At 41.6% G+C, this 25,028-nt stretch overlaps 1 protein-coding gene across 1 annotated transcript; it reads left to right on the forward strand.

Annotated features, from left to right (window-relative positions):
- The first annotated feature begins 341 nt into the window (after positions 1 to 341).
- On the forward strand, positions 342 to 19,118 carry fgf10a (fibroblast growth factor 10a). Its single transcript, XM_070924691.1, has 3 exons — positions 342 to 1,002; positions 15,701 to 15,804; positions 18,389 to 19,118. The coding sequence occupies exons 1-3, from the start codon at positions 555 to 557 to the stop codon at positions 18,587 to 18,589; spliced, it is 753 nt and encodes a 250-aa protein (XP_070780792.1). The 5' UTR covers positions 342 to 554; the 3' UTR covers positions 18,590 to 19,118.
- The last annotated feature ends 5,910 nt before the right edge of the window (positions 19,119 to 25,028 follow it).

A 25,028-nucleotide genomic window follows, 5' to 3' on the forward strand; every position in this document is an offset into this window, starting at 1 on the left:
TAGCAGTGTATGTGAATAACCTGATAATGTGTGTTCTTGTCTTTGGGTGCAAGAGTGTAGGTGTACATTCAAACTTTTAAAAAGGGATTTTGAGTGTGTGTGTGTGTGTGAGGAACTAGAGCAAAGAGCGGCAGTCTTGGGAGGAGGTGGGGAGAGGTCTTTAAGGTTGAACCCCCAGTTGTTCCCGTTGCGAGGTGATCTGAGTTATGGATGTTGACGCATTCCTGCGGCGCTGCTGAGGAATAAACAGCACAGGGGGACTACAGCAGAGTCAGCCGCAACACTGCCGGCTTCACCAGCACCAGCAGCTGCATCGCCATCACCATCAATATCACAGATAATCCCACAATCACATCTACAGTCAGACTGTCTTCACCCCAGCTATTCTACAGGTTTTAACACCTACAGTCCCAGCGAGGTTGTGGGTCCCCAGAGAGAGGAGGTGCAGTCGGTCAGTCAGAGGGAGTTTCTCCCGCTCTCGTTCCCTCTCCCTGTACCCAGCTCAGCATGCCCCAGCCCCTGAGCATCTCCACAGCTCTCCCAGCTCCACTACCATGTGTAGATGGACAGTGACACAAGGTGCACCGGTCGCCTGGTTCTCCTCCTGCCCCTGCTGCAGACCTCCTTCACTCATCCTCTCCCTCACCTTCCTCCTCCTGCTGCTCCTTCTCGGACCTTCCTCGTCCTCGCCCCTGTCCCCTCCGTCATCAGACTCTGAAAAGAACCACAATGCACCGGGAGGGACTCCTCCTTGCATCTTCATCTCACACCCGCCACCTTCCCCATCGCCCGCACCGCTGCACGCATCCTCTGCGAGGTTGCCACGGGCGACCAATGTGTCATCGTCCTCCGCGACGGTCATCGGGCGCCACGTGCGGAGCAGCTACAACCATCTACAGGGAGATGTGCGCAGGAGGAAACTGTTCTCCTACCAGAAATTCTTCCTTCGCATTGACAAGAAAGGAAAAGTTAATGGCACCAAAAGTGAGGACGATCCATACAGTAAGTCAACTTTCTTACATTTTTAAATGCGTTTCATTGCTTCTTTACATTTTAAGCAGTATTTAAGTATGGAATTAGTACCTTCTTACTGGATACTGAGCCATTTCATTTACTCTTAGACTTTTTAGTTGCACTAGAAATTGATAGAGGGGCAGTCCACTTAATGAAGTTTGCTATTAAGCATTTTTATACCTCTCAAAGAATACACCATAGCAAAGGATGCACTAGTTTTCTCCCACTGCATCTCACGTGTTTATCTGCGACGAGAGTTGTTTCTGTTTTTCCACCCTGAGAAACCGTGCACATTAAGACAGGTGACAAATAACTGCGTGATTTTCAGCCTTTTCAGCACGTGTACAGGCAGGCAGACTACACAGAGTTAGGGAGTAAGAGAGAGCATGATAGTGAGAGAGGAGAAGAAAAAACAAAATGAGGAAGCCAGGAAGATTTAAAAAAAAAAGAGAGAGAGAGAAAGAGAGAGAGATGATCCACTGGAACCAATTAGAAACTGCCCAGAGAAAGTTCTTCTTCTTTGAGGAAATATCTAAAACACAGCTATTACCAAACCCCTGGGGAGAATGACAAGTACACTTACTCCTTGCTGCCATTGTGCTGCAGCCATAATAGCGGTGGGCATATGCTAAGTATGAGGTTATGCGGACTCAGATGTAAAGTAATAACCATGCAATTCTTGCTCCTTTTTCTGGTTGTGCATTTTGAGGGCTGTGAAATATGATTTTAACCTTTATTTATCCAGAGAAGGGTCACTGAGCACACATACTCTTTTGTCAGCACCACTCAGCCTCACATTCACACAGTTACACTCTTTCACACTGGGTAGACTCCCAGCTCGTAGTCCTCCACTGTGGGGCACTGAGAAACTCCACTGGTACCTTAAAGGCACCTTGACTGTTATTGAGGGAGGAAAGAATATGATTGCACGAATGAATGCCAAGTGCACACATTTTGTGTAATCTCTTGTAAGATAATAGGACTGAAGACGCATGTTAAGAACTGTACCATAATAGCTATATGGCAGCATGCAAACCTCAACAAAGCACCTAATCTGTACACTGGCAAATATAAATACCTTTAACAACTTGCAAGGGTCATCATAATCATTTATGACTGATCCAGAACAGAAAATCAGCTGTTATCATTCTGTAGCCCACATCTTTATCTTCTAGTTAAAAACATCTGGAAGTTCTCCAGGACTGCCACAGTCTTCTGGTCTCTGTGCAGATGTCTCAGAATAGCTGCATCGCCTGAGGGCATGTTGACAGTAGTTGTTGAGGGAGAACAGAACATTACTCCCACATTTACCTGCCCAGAGTTTCCCCGCCAGTTCACTGAATTAGATGGGTGACGTCCAAAACACGCGCTAATTTCTAAAATATTATACAGCAGGCTCTCGCTGCATTACGTCTACTGTATGAATCTGTCACAGCACGTCAAGTATGAGTGTGTGTGTGTCTGGGAATGTAACCTTCATAAATGGATCTTTATCGCTCACACACCTTCATACACATGTCATAGGTTGTATGCATCTGTCTGTGGGTCTGTGGTGCTGTACAAGCCTCTCCTGCTAAGAGCACACACACACACACACACACGCTTGAGCACAGAGAGGCCAGTCTTGCACATGGCCTCCATATGGCAAAGCCCACTTTTATTAGGGCCAGGGCCAGTGTGAATATGTGTGCATGTGTGTGTGTGTGTGTGTGTGTGTGTGTGTGTGTGTGTGTGTGTGTGTGTGTGTGTGTGTGTGTGTGTGTGTGTGTGTGTGTGTGTGTGTGTGTGTGTGTGTGTGTGTGTGTGTGTGCGCCACTCAGACACCAAGGCTCTGCCAGACATGGCTGAAGGAATTTCAATTAGCGTCTCTTCCTCCCTCCCCTCGCCTGCAGTCCTCTGTGACACACACACATACGCTTTTACACACACACACATGCACATAAAGAGCTCAACCATTAGGGTGCAACGTGTCACTAACTATAATGGCATCAGGTCATGGCATTAGAAGCACAATCCATCAATTTCAACAGCTCTTGCCACTTGATTGTGGTGAGAAATACGTTAGACCTTTATAGAGGAAAAAAAACTTAAATATGAGGACTTGGAGGCCAAAACCTTCAGGTCATATTGTGCCTTGGCAGCATATTTAGTAGGCATTTCATCTACCTGATAGCAAGTGCAGATGTTTTTCGTGTCTGAGATGAAAAGACGATGGATAGAAATTTGGTGTTAAACTGGAGAGATTTGACTGTGATGATGTAATGATTAAATAATGTGTGTGTCTGCACACTGTCATATGTTTAGATGCACAAGCTTGAATGTACAGACGTTTGTGTGCTTACGCGCCGCATCCCGCTATTTTGCACATGCCCTGACATCGGCAGAGAACAAATTGTACCCTTCAAATTAAACCAAACAGAACGTAATTAAATTCTCCTCCACTAACTGAGAACACGGATGTGGTATTTGACATACTAGAAATCATGTATTTTGCATGACCATCCCTGCTCAGACGTTTCCTGGTGTGTTTTTGCTTTTTTGCTTATTTTGATATGCTACAGATTGTAACATTGTTCATTTATACTGTATAGTTTTAGAGCTAATAGAACCAAAACAACTGCTTCAAAGCTGCACACAGACCTTTGGACAAATTAGTTCTTTGATGCAGAAACCAGCCTTTATGTGCTCATTAAAAACACATGGCTCTTTTGAGACAATGCAAAGCTAGCTTGCACAAATCCTTCTCATATAACATCCTATATCATATAATACACATATATAACACGGCGTGCTAAAATTGCTCCAATGTATCAGAGCAAACTCAGGTGTTGCACATCTATAAGTTGATCTTACTATTTGTAAAAATGTGACACTCCTCGGAAAGCATCAACCTGGAAACTAGGGAGGGGGCAGTTGTTAGTGTTGTTATCATGCTCTAGTAGTCTGGTAATGTTCAGGAGGTCAGATTGCAAATGAGTGTCATTAGATGGTGTCAGAGGTGATGAAGAAGTTTCAGCTCCAGCTCCTCAGGGTCGAGGCTCTCCTCCACAGCCCAGCCTTTCTAATCATCTTGTCAGAGCTGAGGGCAGTACATCATTCAGGGTTTAGGGCCTGTATTGTGAAAGTGTGCTTTCACACTGGAGCATGTCAGTGTTTGTGTATGTTCATGTGCGCCGGTCTATCCCTCTCACCTCATAAGGCCTTCAAAATAAGGCGCTCCTAGTCTGGATATGGAAATCCTGTCGGGCCATCACGTGATTAGCATTGATCCCGCCACTGACCATAAGCAAACAGAGCCGTCCTTGTTTTCTTCCCTCTATGTCGTCCACAGACTGTCACATCTTGTTTACAAACAAACGAATAAAGCAATGAAACAAATGGAAATGTGTTTGCAGTTGGACCACAGACTTGTGGTTGAGCGTAGCTCAATTAGCATCGAATGGTGCCAAGTTGACCACAGTTGGAGCTTCGATTCTCACTGCGGCCACCCGGATTGTAAAAGCTCCCACACATACTTATTGTTAACATTAATCACAGCAGACACATTGCCCACTGACATGAATTAATCTAGCGCACCACAATTTATGGAGAGTCTTATACACTGGCCGTTATTCTGATTTAGCACAGCTTTTCCATGTCCAGGGTAATTACACAGGTCTGCCCGCTCTGGTTTGACCTCTACCCATTGACCCACGTCAGGAAGCTTTGTTAATGGAAAGGTTAACGCGACACATAGCACATCACTTCCGGCTGTTCTGGTGCTCTGCCACTGTTATGTGGTGTAGATGGAGGATACACGTTTCATTTCACACTCTAAACTGAGATGAATCATTCTGGTGTGCAAGACACAACACATTTGGATTTCCAATACTTTTGTTTCCATAGTCTGCTGGAGGAAACATATTCTCATCGTACAAAGTTATTTTATCTATTATTGAGTCTAAAATGTTTTCTCAATATCAGTTTTCTTAACGCAAGAGAAAAAAAGAATTGCCATTGCTCTAAAATTGTTTTCTAAATTTGTTTTCCAGCACAAATCAATTTGCCTCAAGAAGTTTTTTCGAGTGTCAGTATCTTGAAACAAGACAAAATAAGGCGGATCACTGCGCTATAATAAAGGAAAATTACACTTGATTCTAGAAAATTCATGAAACAAGTTGATTTGTATTGGAAACAGTACTATTAGGGATAAAATTACTTGGTGACATGGAGATTTGTGCAGTCAAAAAAGCATGCACGAAGAAATGCTACAATCAGTCTCTTTCTCTTTTCATACATGTGGAATGAACAAATTTGTCTTTCATCTGAATAAGGTCTTCAAAACCACAACAACTTCTTCGTCTTTCTGCTCTGCATCTATAAACCTCCAATGACTCAGCAAGGTTAAAGCAACACAAAAATGTCTTTAACATCTTTAAATTAGTCCCAGTCTTTTTCTGTTTCTGCATGTCTTTATTTTGCTTCCTTTCTCTCAGTGTCTCTCCCAGCTCTCTGCTTGATGAGCGTGTTTAGGGTTCTCGTGGGAAAAGGTAACAGTGTGGCCTATAAAAGAGAGTTATGAGGAGGGACTGGATGCACCAGGGGTTAGTGTCAGCATTGCTTTTCATTCAAAGTTACTTTGACATCTTCATGGACTCTTCTCTCCAACAGCCGTAAATAAAAGTGGTGCGCAAACGTCACATGCACAAGCTTGTTCAGGAAATACTGACCCTATCTTCGGGTGCTCCTAAAGCTGCCAGAGCCAAGTTTAACATCAACAATTACATTCAGCTGCACTCTGAAAACATACAATAAACATATACTACTTGCACACTCCCTCCTATATTTGCTCCCTCTGATCCTCCTTCCAACTACTCTACCATTCATTTTGCATGTGGTTGAGACAAATAAAAAGTGCTCCTGATAGGTTGTAAACAAAAATCATGAACAACAATTCAAGGTAACGAGTGAAATTAGTCAGGCTCTAATCACCTTCTTCAACATTTTATGAGCTACAATCTGCCTGTATGGACGGACAAATTCAACATTTTTCATTTTCATGTGGCCCTCCTCATGGTGATGTTTTGTGAACAGTCTGGATCAAATCATGTCAGTCCTGATTCATGACTCTGTTACTGGAATCTAGGGAGCAAACACTGTCAATGTCCTGCAGAAACGTTACATAATATTAATTATTATCTTACATAAGAACAATGTGATTTTACAGTAACTAACAGATAGCTTTAGAAACTATTTGATGGACAATGAAAGCAAGCCAAAGCACTGATAACATGTAAACTTTAGAGAAAGACGATACCAAACGAGCCGTTTACTGGTATTTACTGGAAGTTTAATGGCACTTCACGTAAGTTATTACATAATCTTTGATGCCTAGAGCATGAAATCAGGTCCCAGAAATCAGGACGTCAAAGTCTGACCAGCAGAGACTCTTCGCACTGAGAAAACCTGCATGAACCGATGTTCAGGCTACACTGTGAAACAGAAGCTGTGAGGGAGTTTGCGTTACTGAATTTACCTGCTTCAGAAATGTACAACTTGCTCTCTTACAGGTAGGTTTAAATATTAGAAAAAATATTAGACATAGTCTGAAACTTATGAAACTTTCAAAAGTTCCAATATGAGTTGTTTCTCTGGCCTGCATCATGGCAAGATATGCATCCCTCATTGGTCTTTGGAATTTTGATCTCATGACTGCAGCAGTATAGTTCAGTCTGTATGTTGTTGTGATCAACTGTAGTAATAAAAAGACAATTATCACATAAAGCATTCATTTGTAAAAACAGCGCCTATTATTGACTTGAATTTGATTAGATTTGAGTAACATAAATGTAATGTTTCAGTCAAATGCAATAATTTAATCTATTATTTCTTATTCATGGCCAAAGTGCTGCATCATCAGATGAAACAAAAACAATTACCATTCATGCAACTTCTCACCATTGTCAGCACTATTTTCCATCTCCCACACAGGGATGAATGTGAAGGTCCACAGGTCCAGATGCATGACTACCCTTTGACCCCATAACTACCCAAACAGGGTAATTTACGGAGCCTGAGTGTGTTCATGCTTTCGATGTGTCTGCAAGAAACGTGCAGTGCTGAAAACAACCAGAACAAGACAACTCTCCAGACTTAATAAAAGTCTCCCATCAAGATATTGGTTAAGATATTTCTACATTGTTAAAGTGCAGTTTTTCTACTTTTGAAAGCTCAGTGTTTTTGCCAAAAGTCACAGAGGACAATGACAGGATCCGTCTCATTTTTCCATCACTGTTTACATATTTCCAATCATCGCCGCTTGATATTTTCCCCATCAATTCACTCCCCTGTCCATTAATGTGTCAGCTACAACAAGACTGAAATAAGAGCCAGATTTCTGTAGGCAGACCAAGGCAGCCCTGCCACAAACCCCACCAGTCAGGCACCACCTTAAACAAAAGTCTTTCAGCAGCAAATCATGTTTCTGTAAGATCTTCCGCTGCTTTGGAGCGCTTCGGCTCTCTGAAGAGAAAATAGCTCCAAACATCAAGAGTCAATTACTATCCGCAAAGAATCTTAAGTTGGACATCTTTGTTTTGATGGACGGCCTTTTTCATTGTTTATGTTATGTGGAGGATTCTTGCAGAGTACAATCATAAATATCCTGGAGAATGGGAGAGAGGGGGAGAAAGAGAGAGGACCAGAAGGAGATACTCTGACTAACAACTCATTCTCAGTAAATAACCAGGTTTCTATAACTATTTAGATTTGGTGTGAATCTCCATGTAACATGTAGCATACAAATCTGCTAAATGAGCAAATATGTACTTTACAGATCACTAATCTGAAGGTTTGCGTGGACGTTTTGGATACATCTTGGAGTACAGTCTCATAGTCCTGAAGTTTAACATGCCTACAGAGTCAATATAATCAATAAGGAGCGCATTTACCATATGAATGCAAACACATTACCCATTCATCTCAGTTTCTGGCTCACCTCAGTGCCGTCCTAACAATAATCCAACAGTTTGTTATTGTCTAAATAGCAAATCATTACGTTTGGCAACAAACTGCAGGACAGACTCACTTTGGAGTAAACAGTGATGGGAAAGTTGTTAGCATCATTTACAGTCAAGACCTGGAAATTGTCGTATTTGCCATGTCGGCGAGACACTTTGCTCCACGGCTAAATGTTGTAACGTTGTGTAATCTCAGCAAAGCTGAAGCCAGTACTTTGTTCTAGAGATGATTTCATTGTGAAGAAAAAGAAAAAAATCACAAGCCCAGACAATAAAAATACCGTCTGCAGTGGAAACATTGTGCAGTTTAACCGCTTCATCTGCAGCATCATCAGAAGCTCTTTTGGGGTTGTTGTTTTCTTCAAGTTCTTTTAAGATTATTCAAAGCAGCACATGAGATGAACAGTGACCTCTTGTAACAGGAAACAGAACTTTCTGACGCATGCAAACCTAATATCCAGGTGACAATTTTAAGTAATCTAGTTTTTAGAGCTGGAACCATTAGCAGATGAATCTACAGGCCAATCGACAGAAAACTCAGAAACTATTTTGACACGATTCATCTTTAAGACATTTTTCAAGCTGAAATGCCAAACTTTCTTTGGCTCCAGCTTCTCCGCTGTGAGGATTTACTGTAAATTGGAACTGTAAATAAATTTACTGTAAAGCCTTTTGGATATGGTCTGTTGATGCGACACAACAACATTGGAAATTGTGATTCTGTTTTATAGACTAACCAATTAATCAAGAAATGCTTGTGAAATTTTCTGACAATAAAGTAATTGTTAGCTGCAGCCCAAGTCCAACTTACAAACCCAGAAACAATGAGCCTTAACTGCATTATAGCATATTTCTATCAGACTTTCTCTACCTGCAGCTATGCTGAAAAATGTGCTGGAAGTCTAATACTGAAAGTGTCATTTTGGTGTTCGCCTGGTGCATGTGAACAGGCAGAATTCATGGCCAGTAAAGCAGTGGGAGGTGAAGAATAGCATCTGTGACAGATAACATCCAGGGCTGCTGCCATATAGACACCACGTGCTTCAGGAAAAGTCCCCCACCAAACACACACACACACACACACACACACACACACACACACACACACACACACACACACACACACACACACACACACACACACACACACACACACACACACACACACACACACACACACACACACACACACACACCCCTCATGTTCCTGCTCCTCCATACTCTCACTCACCCCTAACCCTGCTACACACACACACACACTGCATGAAAGTGAGGCTCTTAATGGAGTCATCAAAGGTACAGCTGAGAGCTGAGAGTTGAGTCCAGAGAGGCATCTGGACAGCCTGGCCGTTTGAACAGAGCAGCCAGGAATGCCAGCTAATTACCTTGTGTGTGTGTGTGTGTGTGTGTATGTGTGTGTGTGCGTGTGATATTTCACAAAGAAAGTAAGAACGAGATGCATGTGACAAACTGAATAATATCTGTGCTTGTCCGTGTATTATATTTGTGGTGTAAAATAACAAGATTTCCAAAGCTGAAAGTCCAAACACCAACAACTCAAAACCACAACAGTTGGGCAACATCGCACTGGCAGCTGAACTGTAAATGAAAAATGTGTGAAATGCAGACGACCGTCACAGCACTTTGCCTGAAAACATAACTCCTGCCATGCCGGGCCTGTGAAATGTTTTGACAGAAGCTGGCAGCTTTGGCACTTTATCATGTTACAAAGTCAACTGTGTTAAAGGAATCACAATATCTCAGGTCGTTATGTTTTTCTTCTTTTTTTTTCTCCCCTCGATCAAATCACCATTAACATCACTGTGAATTTCTTTTGGTTTCCTCCCAGCTGCTCTTAAACGTGTGTGACATAACTCGCTGTGGTCTCGCTGCACCCAGTAAAGTGATCTCGAATTATGCGGCCTGGAATGATGAGCAGCGCAGACGAGAAACTTAACGCTATCTGTTGGCTGGACCTCTGGTATTTCAAACTGAGGGCTTTCACTCAGGTGATCCCCTTTTGTTTTGATTTTTTAATAATTTGGATTTGTTTTTCTTCTCGTACCTCGGCCAGTTTTGAAATCACACACAGCTTGAACAGCTTTCGGCTACTTCTGTCCAACAAGAGAGAGACAGCGACGTGAGTGTTCCTGTCAGGGAAGGAAATAAAACCATTACGGGGGCAAGACTAAGCTGAAGAACACAGTGAGTGCAGGTCAAACTGAACAACCCTGCTTATGAAAGAAATGAAAGACACCCATTCAAAGGGTGCACCATATCTGTTTAATTTGATTTATAACCCAGAAATTGAATACCAGCAAAACAAATTTTGAAAACAAATCAGTTTACCAAAAATTATATTTGTCAAAAAGAAATTTTTGGGCCATATTGAAAATCAGAAAATCAGAAACAGGCGTCTGTTTTCTCAGTTTCAAAACCGTCGGCCAGGCGGGCTTTGATGTGGCCACTTAGCACAGGATGATACTGTTGTCAACCACATCAGTCTAAACCAATACCTCAACACATAATATGTTGCAGTTTCCACTCCAACCCAATATCTTCACCAGCACTCATCAAGCAAGCGGCACAACTGAGACGTGTTTGTTCTTTCTCAGACTTCCGGAAATATTTAACCGAACTCCAAGAACAAATAATGCAAAAGAAATAGTTCAATCCTGTTAAAACCACGGGTTTGCTGAAACGCAGCAGTGGCCAAGGAGACTTGTTTGCGTTCTGCTCTTGGTTTTTTGTAGATCATGGCCAAATACAGCAGAATAGTTTAATATTTTCAATTGACATCTGATTTAAGCACTATGGTGGTCTATTTCTTTTCTTTCTGAATTCCTCTTTTCTTCTTTTGTATCTTTTATCTTTTTTACTGGCACATATTTTTCTTTTGTTGGAGTCTTTGAGGTGGTTGCACGGATGTAAACTCTCATGTCACAATGAATATGAGACATCGTCACTCACTCTGTTGCCATAGTTTCAAAGAGAAAAATGATCTTAGTGTTCAGACCTCAACTGATGCAAATCAGATATTAAATCCTACGAAAAGTACATAATGGGGCCACTTTTACGTCGTTCCTTGTATGTCACATTTATATTTCACAAAAAAAGTGAGAGAATTAGTCGCTTCAGAAAAACACGTGGGTTCGTCCAAATATCTGAGTATTGGACCCAGAATAAAAGAATCAAACCATTTCCATTAGTCTCACTGAGGGGAGTTCATGACACACGCTAGTCCGCAAGTGACAATATTTCACAATACAGAGCGAGACCTCTCCGGGCTGCAGGCACACAGCAGACCCGCTCACAGCGGGTCACCGTGTCGAGGTCAAATTGTGAACAACCGCAGTATAATCTTCAAAAAATCCCCTGGATAAACAGTGGAAGCATTTTCATAACCTCCCTTAACCTTTAGGTTCAGCCGGAGTCTCACTGACCGGGTTTCCAAAGGGGCCGGGCGGGGGTCGAGGGGAGGTCTGCGAACGTGTGTGCTCCTGTGTGTGTGTTCCCGTTTGTGATTGTGTGTGGATCTGTGAGCATGTTATGTTCATGTGTGCGGTTGTGTGTGTGTGTCTATGTACTGTCAAAGCTGCATTGTTGTTCAAAGCAGTAAATGTTTGATAAGATGTTTGATTCATCTTAACTTGCAAGTGACAGTTACACTTTGAATGAGATACAAAGGCAGGTATGTAGAAAAGTAAACATTTGGCAAATTTTCTAAAAAGAAAAATATATATTTCTAATAATTATTTGGCCACATATCCAATGACTTTATTTTCTATGGTATTAGGCCAAAAACACATCTAATTTTAATGTGCAATTTCAAACTTGTAGATCTTCTTAAAGTATTGTATAATCAAATAGTTACCTACATCAACGAAGCCACATAGCATATCACTTAACATATAGTATGTATGTAATGCCACTAGAATATAACAGAAATACTGTTACTTTACTTAAATATTACTCAAGGCTAAAAGCAGCTCTTTTGAAAACTGCTCTGAGAATCCATTTGTTACTGTGCCTACAGTGGGGTCATTGCAAAACGGCCAATATGCGTATCAATGTGAATACACCCTACTGACCAATCCCTCTCTAGTTCAATGAGGCTGTTTATTAGAAGAGTGGTGGGCTACGAGTCTGGACAGGGACCTTTGATGCATCTCACCCCCCACCCCCTCCCCTTCCCTCATTTCCTGTCATCTCTCCTCTATTAGCTAAAGGCGGAAAATACCCAAAGACATACTTTAAAATAAGAGGGATTTCTCAAAGATGCAAAGTGAGTTTCATGTCAAACCATAACCGAATAACTGCAGGCTACTCTAACAGACTTTCTGTGCTAGCAAGCCCTCTGTCACTGTGCAGTGAGTGTGTTGTGAAAAAAAAAACTGAGAGAAGATCAGAGAAACAAAGAAATGGAGCCATTTAAAGAGAAGTATGATGAGGACAGAAGGAGCACTGAAGTGTTGCTTTACTGTCTACATGCCTTTATTTCTGTCTTCCTCAAAGCGACTCAAGACAGAGTGAGGTTTAGGAATTATTTTGCCTATTTTGTAGCAGAGGTTAGGAAGCCTGAGAGAACAAAGCAACAACAACCATCCATCCATCCATGTGGATTTAACATGAACAACATCATAAACTTATAACCCTGCTGTGACCAATTAAAGCTATAGATCAAATGCATTAAAGCTGCTGTTGTGTATATGCAGTCTGCTTGCGTGTGTATGATTTGTTTTGCATTTTAAAAAGCAGATTTCCATTCACGGTTATGGATTTGAGAGGGTCACATTGGAGTTTAGTTTTGGCTAAAAAACCCATGAAACATCGTAGTGGTCTTTATGAAGTGGTTATTGAACAGTTTCTTACTGTTAGAAGGCCAGGTTGTGTTTATTTGTACTTGTAGCTCCGTTAGTGTTACGGTTCGGGTTTGACTGGCAAAGACCCTTTTGGCTTGTTTTTATGAAAGTTGCAGTGTTGCCCTGTTACACACAGGTGTTTGCCCTTGGTAGTTTCTTAAAAAATGTTGATAGCGGAAAATGTCCATGCCTTTTATATGAATATTATATTACCTTGTGTTATTTGTGCTTTCAGTGTTGGGTCATAAAACCCTTTTTTCCCCCTTTGCACTTAAAAACATAAATTCATAATTAACATGTTGGGCTGAGATCCAGGGGCCACAAGGAGGGAGAAAAACAGCTTTCCATTTTCAGAAAAAAAGGAGAGAAAAACACATTAACAGACTCACGACACCAATAAGACAAGGTGTTGAATGAGGAAAATTAAAGTTTTAAGAGCAATGTAGGTCTAGCACCAGAGTTTGGACCATTGTGTGCGTCTGTGCATGACTGTATCTGTGTGTGTGTGTGTTTATCACAAAAACCTGATGTATAGGTCTGTGTTACAAACTCAAGTCCTGTTTTTCTCCATCTCCTTGCCATAAACTCTGTTGTTGCAATCTAAGCCTTTTGTTGCAGCCTGGCCTTTTAACTCGCAGGCAGGCGGGCTGCTTCTGGTAACTGGTAAAGGGGCCATAAAAGAGCCCTGTGCTTTGGTTTTTGACAAACCACATCAAACAGGAGGAGGGAAAAGGGTTTGAACAGGTGGACGGGCCTTTAGCGCAGCACAGACAGATCTTATTTTGACAGATCACAGCTCAGAAATGTCAGCTGTGGTGCAGTGAGATGGAACATTTTGAACCTGATAGATAAGTGTTGTGTCGGGGGACACGTCTGCGTGAGTAATGGACTCGACATAACAAGCCAACATGATGCACTGTGAGCGACGAAAAATCTTCTTGAAGTTCAGAGATTTAACAAGCCTTTATTGACCAAATAAGGGAACCGTGGAGATGAATTAATGCCAGAATACTTTAGCAAGGACTACATTAACAAAAAGCAACAAGGCCAAAAGCTATTAAATGCACACACATACAAGGGTCTGTCACTGCAAAACAACAACTTCATTTTATGCCCTTTTTATACATTTCCAAATGCAAAATGGCGTCTCATTGCTATCGCAAAGCAATGAGAAATAACAACAGACAATGGGACACACATAACTTTGTATCAATAGATGTAAACGCAGCAGTTTGAGGGCTCTCAGATGTTTATATCTATAGCTGCAACAAGCTTCATCCCGTCATCTCTCTGACCATAAAATCACTCCAGGGCTGCAGGATGAATCTCTGTCTGAGGATGAGGGAGGCGGAATGAGGGACGTAAAGGGGCATCTGGTGTAAAAGCAGGTTTAAGACTTATATGAGATTTGAAGAGTAATTTGCTTGATCTTTTAACCTTCCTCTCATACTGCATTTATTGCTACTTGCTTCTATTGGTCACAGTTTCTTCCGGTTGGAGAATATGTGCTTAGTTTTGAAAGAAAGTCACACTTGAAAACAGTAATTATATATTCTGGATTCTTTCCTGAAACTGTGTCCATCTTCAGTCTTTCATGGTAACACTACTAATATAACCTGCCAATTGGCTCTTCATAGGAGAAATAGACAGATTAAATTGTTTTTTGGCAATGCAGAATGGCATAAGGTTGTCCATAAGACATTACTTGAACAGGAAATTGTCTAATACTGATGCTTTAAAATCTCAAGAATGACAATAATAGACCTGTGGAGATACTCTGCATATACTGTCCCAATTTCTCACTTCATCCTTCCCCACTATTCCTGCAACTAGGCTCCACTTCCTACTGGCCCCCTTTAGCTAATCCTCTCAAACCCCTGATAGTTTTATGGCTTGGTGTAACTGACTTTAGGATGAGAGAAGAAAGGGCCGGCGACCACAGCGTAAACCAGTAATTGGTTCAGGCTTGAAAACTGATACGGACGCCTTGACCTCTTGCCAGTATGGCAGCCACAAAGCCTCTCTCCGTCCTGTCCGTGTGCCTGCCTGCCTGAGCTCCCCTGGTCAGTAAAACAAACATAGAACGGAGAAATGTTTTTTCCTGGCTTACACCTCGGTCCCAGGGCATGCAGCCCACAAGCTAACCAGCAAATGAACAGGGGGCAAGAGGCCGGTCTGAGGTCTGACTGTCACATAGTGGAGAAAAAAAGAGGGGAGACAAGACTGGGGTTCACTTGTGCGGAAGAAACTGACAAGTTTCAGGTTTCTCCTGCAGTATTTTGAAGCTATTTTGCTAAATTAGAGAACCCAATTAAGAGTGATGCATGATGACATAAAACCTCATATTCCAAGATGCACCTTTTCACATTTTAAACAAATGCTAACACAGTAAAATACATATTTTTGTGGTGTTTCAGATCCCATAATCGATCTTGAATGATTATCTTGGTAAATGTAAATGTAGTCAATTAATCGATGGACAGAAAAGGACTTGACAACAATTTTGGCAGTTGATTCATCATTTATGAAGCAAAAATGCCAAAACATTTGTTTTATTTGCAGCTTCTAAAAAGTGAGGATTTTTTGTTTCCCTCTGGTTTATATTCACTTAGATTTTGTACTGATGGTCAAACAAAACAGCCAATTAGAAGATGCCACCTTGGGTGATGGAAAATTGTCATTGGCATTAATAATAAAAGTATTAGTAGTAGCATTATAAATATGTATCTGGTATCAGCAAAAGTCATCAGAACAGAAAGAAAGCCAGAAAGGAACCTATCCACACAAAGTTTTGACGTGTTTGTCTCTCTGTCCCTGCTGAATCAGGTATTTTGGAGATCAAGTCGGTGGATGTGGGAGTGGTGGCCATCAGGGGCCTCAGCAGTAACTACTACCTGGCAATCAGCAAGAAGGGAGAGCTATACGGAGCGGTGAGTAGCTGTTTCAGTACCGTTCATTACTCTTTAATCCAGAATCTCCTCCACTTCATGGCGTTCTGTGTCCAACACTTTTGCTGTCTCATTATTGTTAATTTTTCCTGGTGATTTGGTGCAAAATCTGTGTCAATCTTAATGAATCAAAGTCTTCTAAAAGACACGCTTTTCTCTCTAATCTGGTGACTCTGCGGATTTGAATTTTCTCGAATGCTTCTTAAAACAATGGACAAGGCTGCAAGACTCTCTATTCCAGAAATAGGAACCACAGCCAGTCCAATGTGAGCTCTCCTCTCTGCTACCTACCTCTCCATTCAGAAACAGGAAACACAATCCTTCAGTTTCTCTATTCTGCTTCAGTCCCTCTGGGGGGAGCAGCCCTTGTTTCATCCGTTTTCTCCCTCTCCCTCCCTTTCTTCATCTCATTCTCTCCCTCCTTTTTTTTCCCTTTTTCTTACTTTGAAAGACCAAACTTTCAGCGTGTCTCTCTGGAGCCACACCACAGATGAAATGACACACGGTAGAAAAGACAGAGAGGCATTCTGTTGCACGGCCTGAAACTGAATTCCCATGACGTCTTCTGCTCGGTGCAACACAAGCCATAGTAGCGCAGCAGTGAGGGGCTGGCGTTCGATTACACTTGATGGGTTCACACAGTGACTTCTTTATCCAGTGGTAATCAAATGAAATCATTGTCTCAATACATCGCCAGATTAACGCATGTAGATGACACCAAGGGTTATGATTGCCTTTAGGTTTTTACCATGATTCAGATTTCTCTCAATGATTAAATTCACTGTGTGGTCTGGAATAAATCAATCATGTTCAGCAGGAATTTCTTTATTAAAAGTAGAGATTTACTTTTTAAGATCTGGCCAGAAAGCCACTTAGCAAAACGATACTGGCATTATTTTTCATGATTCATTACCATCACTTGATGTCAGTTATGGTTACAGGTTTTTTTTAATCCGCTTTTCTAATCATTTTAATTGAAAAGCAGCCAGCACACACACACACACACACACACACACACACACACACACACACACTCTCTGCTTGGTCGTACCGAGCACCAGCGTTCGTTAAAAAGCAGCACAGTGTCTGTAAAATATTCTCATTTTGCTATGGGAACATTCAGTTTCACTTCTGGAACCAATTTGAACAGCTGTGGCCAGATACAGAGAAAGAGAGAGACTGAGTTATATTGTGTATGTGTGTGCGTGTGTGTGTGTTCGGGGCAAGTACATTTTTTCTCGTGAATATCAACCGCATCCAGTTAACTGGCTGTTTAAGCGACGTTAGCCTTAAGCACAAGGGCAGCTTCCAGTAAACTGACAAATGTTGCTCTTTCAGATCATTTTCTCTTTATTTACCGGTGGGTGGTCACTGTGGTGACGCACGCCACAAACATGGTGTCACGATGCTCTTTGCTGGCAGAGAGCCTGAAACTTTAAGACGTCACGTCTCATGGTGACCTCGCTGCCCCCGTCCCCTCAAACACCTCCCTTACCCCCCCGGTCCATCGACACACAAACAAAGTCTACAACAATTTCAATTTCTCGTCAAGTTTCTACAATTGGCCTTGATTACACTGGGGATTGTGCAGCCGATTCTTAAGCAATGGCTGACCATTTGTTGATCCATGTTGTCACAAGAAGTTAAATATCAACATCATGTTGCTGCGGTCAGACAAAGCCCAAAAAGAAGAACATATTAATCAGCATGAAAACATCAACAAAAAGCAACAATAACAACAGTCAAAGATTTGACAGCAGTTTTCCAGTAACAACTAAAGCTCTTAATAATGAAACTGAAAGATTAAGAGGAACTCAGGACAAGAAATGGATGAAGAGAAGATGAATTGAAGACTAAGCTCCATTAAATTGGGGAATTAATAAAATATATAGCAAGTCAGCTACTACAGCAGTACAGCATGACAGCCGTCTGACTTGTGGATTAGTTAGAGGTCCAAAAGTGTAAAATACGACCCAGAGAAACCCACAAATCTCATGCAGCATCATCCAACTTCTGGAATGGACCCATTTTTACATCATGAATCTGCTTTCAAAAGCATTACGGCTGAAACAAACTGTTATTTTGGATTAATGATTACTTTTGTTTTGTTTTTTTCCTCAATTAAATCAATTAATTGTTTGGGCCATAAAATAGTGAAAAAATGACCATCACAACTTCCTAAAGCCAAAGTAGACGCCATCACGTTGCTCATTTTGTTCAACCAACAAAACCCAAAGATATTCAGTTTACTGTCATACAAGACAAACAGAAGCAGCAGATCCTCGAAATTCAGAAGCTGGAATTAGAGAATGTCGACTAATTGATAAATCAATTAATCATTTCATGTCTATAAAAAGCTCATGCTCATGTACAACCACACATCATGTATCTCATTCAGAGACACTATATTGTGGCAAAGTGGGAAGTTTCACATCACTGTCCATATAGAGGTGATGCCTTTATGGGACAGAGTAGAAAAAAAAAAGAACAAACGGTGTAATATATAATCTATAATCTTTGGCTTTCTGCTTTTTTGACATTTACACTCCTCCTCTCTCCCCCGCAGAGGGACTTTGGTCCGGACTGCCGTCTGATTGAACGCATCGAGGAGAACAAGTACAACACCTACGCTTCAGCAGAGTGGCGCAACAAGAAGAAGCACATGTTTGTGGGACTGAACGCCAACGGCAAGCCAATGAGGGGGAAGAAGACACGGAGGAAAAACACAGCCACTCACTTCCTGCCCATTGTGGTACAACCACGATGATTGGACATATCAGCCACGAGAGAGCTCTGCAGACTGCAGGGGATCGGACTTTTATAGAGTTACAGCGATGGCTACATTGGACAGATCTGAATCAGATCTGAATGATGCACTGAGGAGGAAAAGAATGGAAACCTATGGACATTTTTATCTCTGTTGGATAAAGACATTTCTATTTTTAAAAAGAAAGAAATAAGATATATTGCTATACAATGTATATATTATTTTCTGTTTTAAGTTATCAAGTACATTGGCACAGTAGAAAATATGAAAAAGAAATGACTTCTGTGCCAAAATGTGATTAGTAACTCACATTTCTAGATTTGTGTACATGTGAAGCGCTTGACTGGAAAGAAATGTAAGTAAGACAGAAAGAAGGGAGGAAAAGAGAAAAGAAGAGGAAGTATTGATAGAAAAGACAAGAAAAGCAGAAAAAGATGAGAAAGAGTTTGAGTCAAGAACACAACAGCAAGTCTAACACTATAATGTTTTTTTTCTTTAAATTTATTTATTTTGTGTAATATTTAACAAAAAAGAACAAAAACACAAAAAGGACAAATTCTTGTCTTTTTTTTTTTTTTTTTACCATTTATGCTTCTCTTTTTGAATACTAATCATTTAAACCTGAATAAATATAAAAAATATATTTGTCTTTAAGTTGTCTGACTTTTAATCCTTTCAGATATTTTCACGCTTCAATTATTGGTTGTTCATATTGTAAATACACAGCAGAGAGATAGAAATAAACACATATATGAACAAAACACTCAAGGAAACTCTTTAGTCAGTTGACCCAGGTAATTGATTCACTCCATTCAGTGATGAATACTGTGTGGTTGAAAGCTCCAGAGTTAGTAAGTGGACCATGATTTAAGATTATTTTGTCAAACTACTATTTCAAAAAGGTCAAGAATGACCTTTCATGCAAGACTTTGGCAACTCAAAAGCATCCTAAATCGGCTTTATCCAAGTAATCAGTGCCTATAACAAACCGTGTGTAAGTCAGTGGAGTACTGTTAGAAAACCAAGACGCGAATCAGGAATCTGCAAGAGATTAGACTTTTGAAAGAAGCCCAGCAGACAACCTCGTTGATGAGTTCAGGGGTTTTTCATTTCTTTCGCTGCAAAAACCTTACAAGTACACATGGCAAACAGGGCTTCCTGGAGGATAAACACTGTCTTTTATGTGATAACAACAAAGACAAAACAGGCTTTAGAAATGGCCGACATGCACGCACGCACACACACACACACACACACACACACACACACACACACACACACACACACACAGACACACACAGACACACACAGACACACACTTGGGGCTGCTGGGTAAAGAGGTGTGTGTGCATCAGTGTGGTCTAGCAGCTGGGGAAAGCCTCCTCCTTGACCTTACTTGTCTCAAACCTGTTGCTGTGCCCCCCGAGACAGAAAGACACATGGAGCGGGGCATATGGTATAACGTAAATATCACTCCCTTGTTTATCACCTGATACTAATTAACTATGATGTCATGTTTTTCTTTATTCCTCTCTCGCTTTCCCTCTCTTTTTCTTAAACTCCCTCTCCCGTGTTGTTGCTGTCTGCCGTCCTGCGATTTTCCCTCCGTGCTGCGTTCACATTCACATTGTTTTTCAAACTTTTTGTCATGTCTTGGTGAAGTTCAGATGGATTCCAGCAATTAGTGGGATCAGACCTAGAGCAAGGTTATCTCACACACACACACACACACACACACACACACACACACACACACACACACACACACACACACACACACACACACACACACACACACACACACACACACACACACACACACACACACACTTCCTCTGCCCAGGGCTGCAGCAGTTGTAATTTGTTCATTGCATCCATCACTTTCAACTCTCTGCCATCTGTTTCTCTCTCTCTCTCTCTCTGCGCGAGAGAGAGAGTGTGTGTGTGTGTGTGTGTGTGTGTGTGTGTGTGTGTGTGTGTGTGTGTGTGTGGAAGTTAATTTCCGAGTATGATGGAATCCACCAGAGTCGGCCCATCCCGCTGTGTTTATTACAAAAAGGTCCTAGATCCTCTTTTTGGGCTCAGGAATCCTCAGTGCCTAACACTCATGTCAAAACGTGAGTAAGTATGATGCATCAGAGGGAGATTCAAATTTCCTTTCATCCTCCCAGGGCATCTAGTTCTTTGTTTATATGATTACTTGGGTGTTCTGTAAACGACATATCAAGTACAATTACTTTGAAATGTGTTCAAGACACTGATTCCTCTCCCCCCCACACGAACACACTACTTCTGCCTCCCTCATAAAGTTCAAGGGCTGGCATTCCTAAGCCAAGATGTCTTTATTATTTGGTGGTACGACTTCAGAGATCTACATATGTAAAACGTCCCATTTAAGTCCTTATTAGAACATGGACAAATCTGTCCACTTGTTCATTCAGGGAACTTTGGATCAAGTCTGCATATATATCATGTGTGTAGACCTCTTGGTATAGCTTGATGTATTTTTATTGTAACTTTAACATGACTTAATGTGCTCTTGCCTTCCCCCGTAATGCATAACAAGGCCAGACTTTAAAAGCAGGGCATTTATCCAAGACAGATGTTCCGCACTGATTATCAACCCCAATGACATCGGAGTTAGTCTGTTCAGCGGCACCGAGCCACGCATCATTTCTCCCATTTCTACACTGCGCCTAACGTGTTTCTAAAAACTGTTTGCCAATGTCATTTTTGTGTGTGTGTTGTGCTTGGGTATGTTTGGTTAGTGTTTGGTTTGTTGAGGCATGTGGCGAGGCTCAGTATGCGGTTTCTGTTTTGACTACATCAGGATCTATCGGACCTGTGTCGGACCTCAAATGAAACGTACACCATCGGCTTCACACGTTCACAGCTCCTCTGTTTGCTCAGAGAGTCTTGTGGCCGTGCGACCCGACCGCAGCAGCAGCTGTGAATATTTTACTTCCCGGGGAGAGGGGGAGAGAGAGCCAGAGAGACAGAGAAGGGGATGGATAGAGAGAGAGAGAGAGTTTGCGAGCTTTGAATCGGAGAAAGACGTGTGGGTTTGGAGAAGAGGTGAATAACTGAAAGAACCACAGTCCTGGGGGCATTTACGGCAGTCGAGGGGAGGGGGGCCGAGAAAGAAAGGGAGGAGGGGAGTTGTTTGCTGAGAGGGCAGCAGTTTGGACGGGATGCCAAAGGGTGAAAAAAGGAGGGGGTGAGTGGTTGAGAGGAAGAACGGATGATGGGGGCGATTAAAGGAGTTGCCAGAAAATGGCCACCCCCCCAATGCCAGAGGGTGCAGCGGGGGGGGGGGGGGGGGGGGGGGGGGGGCTTGAAGGGGTATTTACAGAGGTAAAGAGGGTTGGGGGGGCAAAGGGGCTTGGGGGCAATCATTGGAAGCAGACCAAGGGAGTTCCTGGAACCCAGGAGGTGAACCAGGAGTCCTCCTCCTCCTCTCATGTTCAGCTCCTTTTATTTAAATCTCTTTTTCACCATTTAGTCCTATATAGCTCACCTCTTTGTCGTTGCCTTTCTTGTCCTTGTTGATACCCTTTGCATGAAAGCTGAATTAATCAATATTTTGTATATTAACAATGAACGTGTAAAGTGAAATGCGTTGCTTGTACTGACAAACCCGCAGAGAAACAAAACTCGGAAGCTCCAAAGAGCTTTTTAGCCTCACATAATAAACTTTAATTATCTAATATCACATATCTCACTGTTTTACGGCCTGAAGGTTAGCCCAAATGGTTAAGTCTCACCGCTCAAACCAACCTCGCTCTGATTAACTGACTGTATGCTGGCTGTCCAGCACCAGACAGACAAAGTTAGCGACTAGCTGGTGAACAAACATCAAACATCAAACATCTTGCTGCTAAAGAGGAAGAGTCATTCATCAGTTACCCAGAGCGGATGATAATGTTGGATCTGTGAATAGGCACCTGTTTGCCAACACGTTAGCCATAACAACAAATGTCATTAAATGTAATAGTTGTGTGTCTGACAGTTTGTTTTGGAGTTCTGTCCCTAGTGGCCAAAAATGGTAATTGTAATAATTTATTATGTGTTAAAAAGTAAAAGTTACGTTTATTTTTAGTAATAAACTTCTAATTATTATCTGTCACAGAATAAAACAGTGGTACTCATGTCAACAGCTGAGCACATGCGGCACGTGCTGGTCCAGACTTTTGAATCCGTCCAGTCTACCGAGCTGACTGCTTCTGGTTTGGAATCATGACATGAAAATGAACACATTTATCTCATTATCATAAAGTGCAAGGAAAATGTTGAATGTTGATCTGGGGAACTACCGAATAGATAAAAAAAACTAAGAAAACTAAAAAACTATCTGATAACATTTTCCTACCTTTTGTCTATACCTCCTTACCTTGGTTCTTAGACTTACTTTTTAGTCTTGTGTTTTCACCTGTTACAAATGCATTATTTGACATTTTAATATGCTTTTGCTGAAAAGCATGCAATGTTATTTGCAAATGCAGTGGCATAATAATAAATTAAAAGCTTGTAAGTCAAAACCTTTTTTTCCTTTTTCCCCTCTGGGATTCTTTTTAGTGAGGCATCAGCAGACTTAGACACCTTGAAGTTTAAATATAGAAATAAGGATCATTCCATCTCATTTGTAAATGTGCTTTCACACACACACACACACACACACACACACACACACACACACACACACACACACACACACACACACACACACACACACACACACACACACACACACACACACACACACACAGTAGTTCACCCCCCGCCTGCTCCCTGACACAAACACACACACTGCTCTGCGTTTTCCATCTCCCTTTCTGTTCTGGTTCAGAGGAGACCTGTACCTGGAGCACAGCCTCAGCTCCAGCTCCATCTTCACATCTCCTGAGGGCTTCAAGTTTCCTGCAACAGGTGGCTCAAACATTTGCCTTGGCCTGCGCTGAGGTGAGGCCTCTGTTTATCGATTCGGAAAGAGTGAGGAGAGTTAGGAGAGGGAGGGAAAGACAGAAATAAAAAGAAAGAGAAAAAAAAGGATAGAGTTAAAGCATGTCAGCAGGAGAGAGAAATATTCAGGAAAAGTCAATCTGAGTCCTAGGAGTCCTAAAATGTGAGTCATTCAAGTCAAGTGTGTTTCATTTTAAAGCATTTGCTACGTGGAGATAAAAACAAGAATGTAAACATGTATTTTGTACTAATATTTAAGTCAAGGCTTTGATAAACCTGTGAAACATTTTCCAGAGCCTGAGCCAAAGCAGGGCCAAAGCCCCAAAATTAGTCTCCTCTCTTCTTGCAGCTTTTTCTCATCTCATTCCTGCCTCTCTAAATTCATTTTGTTTCTCCTTTCTCTCCTCTGCTCTGCTTTACCTCTCCTCTCCTTTCCTCACCTTTACCCCCCTGCCTCCAGAGGAATATGCCTGCAGTCTAAATGAAAATATATTTGTTGTTTTTGTTGGCCTTCTCTCCTCTAACTCCACTGGCGTGATTTAGCCTTAGACCCAGGGTCGCTGGAAGCGGCTATGGCAGCAGAAAGCCTCTATTAGTCCTTGATCACTGGCTGCCTGACAGCAGAGTCAACATGCAGGGCATTAGGGCCTGACATGGGATCAAATAAAGACTAATTTACTGGGTGTCTGTGTATAGTAAAACCACATTAACCATTCCCTTTCCCAGTTTTGTTTTTTAATAATTAAATTAGCTGAAATGAATAAATTAATCGATTAAATGTCAAGAGGGGCAGTTATTTTTACTGTAGCAAAACACAAAAAAGGAAGGAAATGTTCTTTCCATTGGAAGACGTTTTCTGTTTCAAAAGAGGATTTGGTTGAATGTCATGTTTACATTGCAGGGTAAAGATTTTGATACAAAGCACTACAAACTGTTATGATAGAGAATACTTTCACCATCTGCTATTGATTCATGCAGATTTTCATGAACAAAAGTGTCATCAAACAGATGAACATCAGAACATCACTCTCCCTGAGGGAACTGTTAATTGCACAGACCTTCAAACTTGAAGGTGAAGGTGTTGTAGGATGGATTTAGACATCACAAACTCACAAAGTGATAATGGCAAGCTTACACAAGGTCACTGTATTTGCAGTACTGTCTCTGTTCTTCATCAAGTACCACAATATCAAACAAAAGTTCCTCCAGTGCACAAACTTTCTTTGGAAGAGCTAAATTTGTTACCTCCACTAAGGAGGTTGTTTTCAGAACTGTTAGTCAGAAGAATAAAAAAAAAAGAGATTTAGTGAGCAATGGGCCAAGAAAAGGTCATTGAAGAGGTACTAAGAGGAACCCCAGAAGTGTAATGGGGCCAGTATAATTAGGGGCCAGTACTAGCCAGGTGTGTGGAGGTGAGAAAGTAAGCTGTGTTTCAATTTCTCACTCAAACTATTTCTATCACTTTTCGTATGTACAATCA

The sequence above is a fragment of the Enoplosus armatus genome, chromosome 18 (assembly GCF_043641665.1).
Source record: "Enoplosus armatus isolate fEnoArm2 chromosome 18, fEnoArm2.hap1, whole genome shotgun sequence".
Lineage (NCBI taxonomy): Eukaryota > Metazoa > Chordata > Actinopteri > Centrarchiformes > Enoplosidae > Enoplosus > Enoplosus armatus.

Bases quoted from the DNA above. Each gene is read 5' to 3' on its own strand.
- fgf10a (XM_070924691.1), top strand. From the start codon at position 555: ATGTGTAGATGGACAGTGACACAAGGTGCACCGGTCGCCTGGTTCTCC. The intron at 1,003-15,700 runs GTAAGTCAACTT...CTGCTGAATCAG, and splicing joins AAGTGAGGACGATCCATACA to GTATTTTGGAGATCAAGTCG. The intron at 15,805-18,388 runs GTGAGTAGCTGT...TCTCCCCCGCAG, and splicing joins AGGGAGAGCTATACGGAGCG to AGGGACTTTGGTCCGGACTG.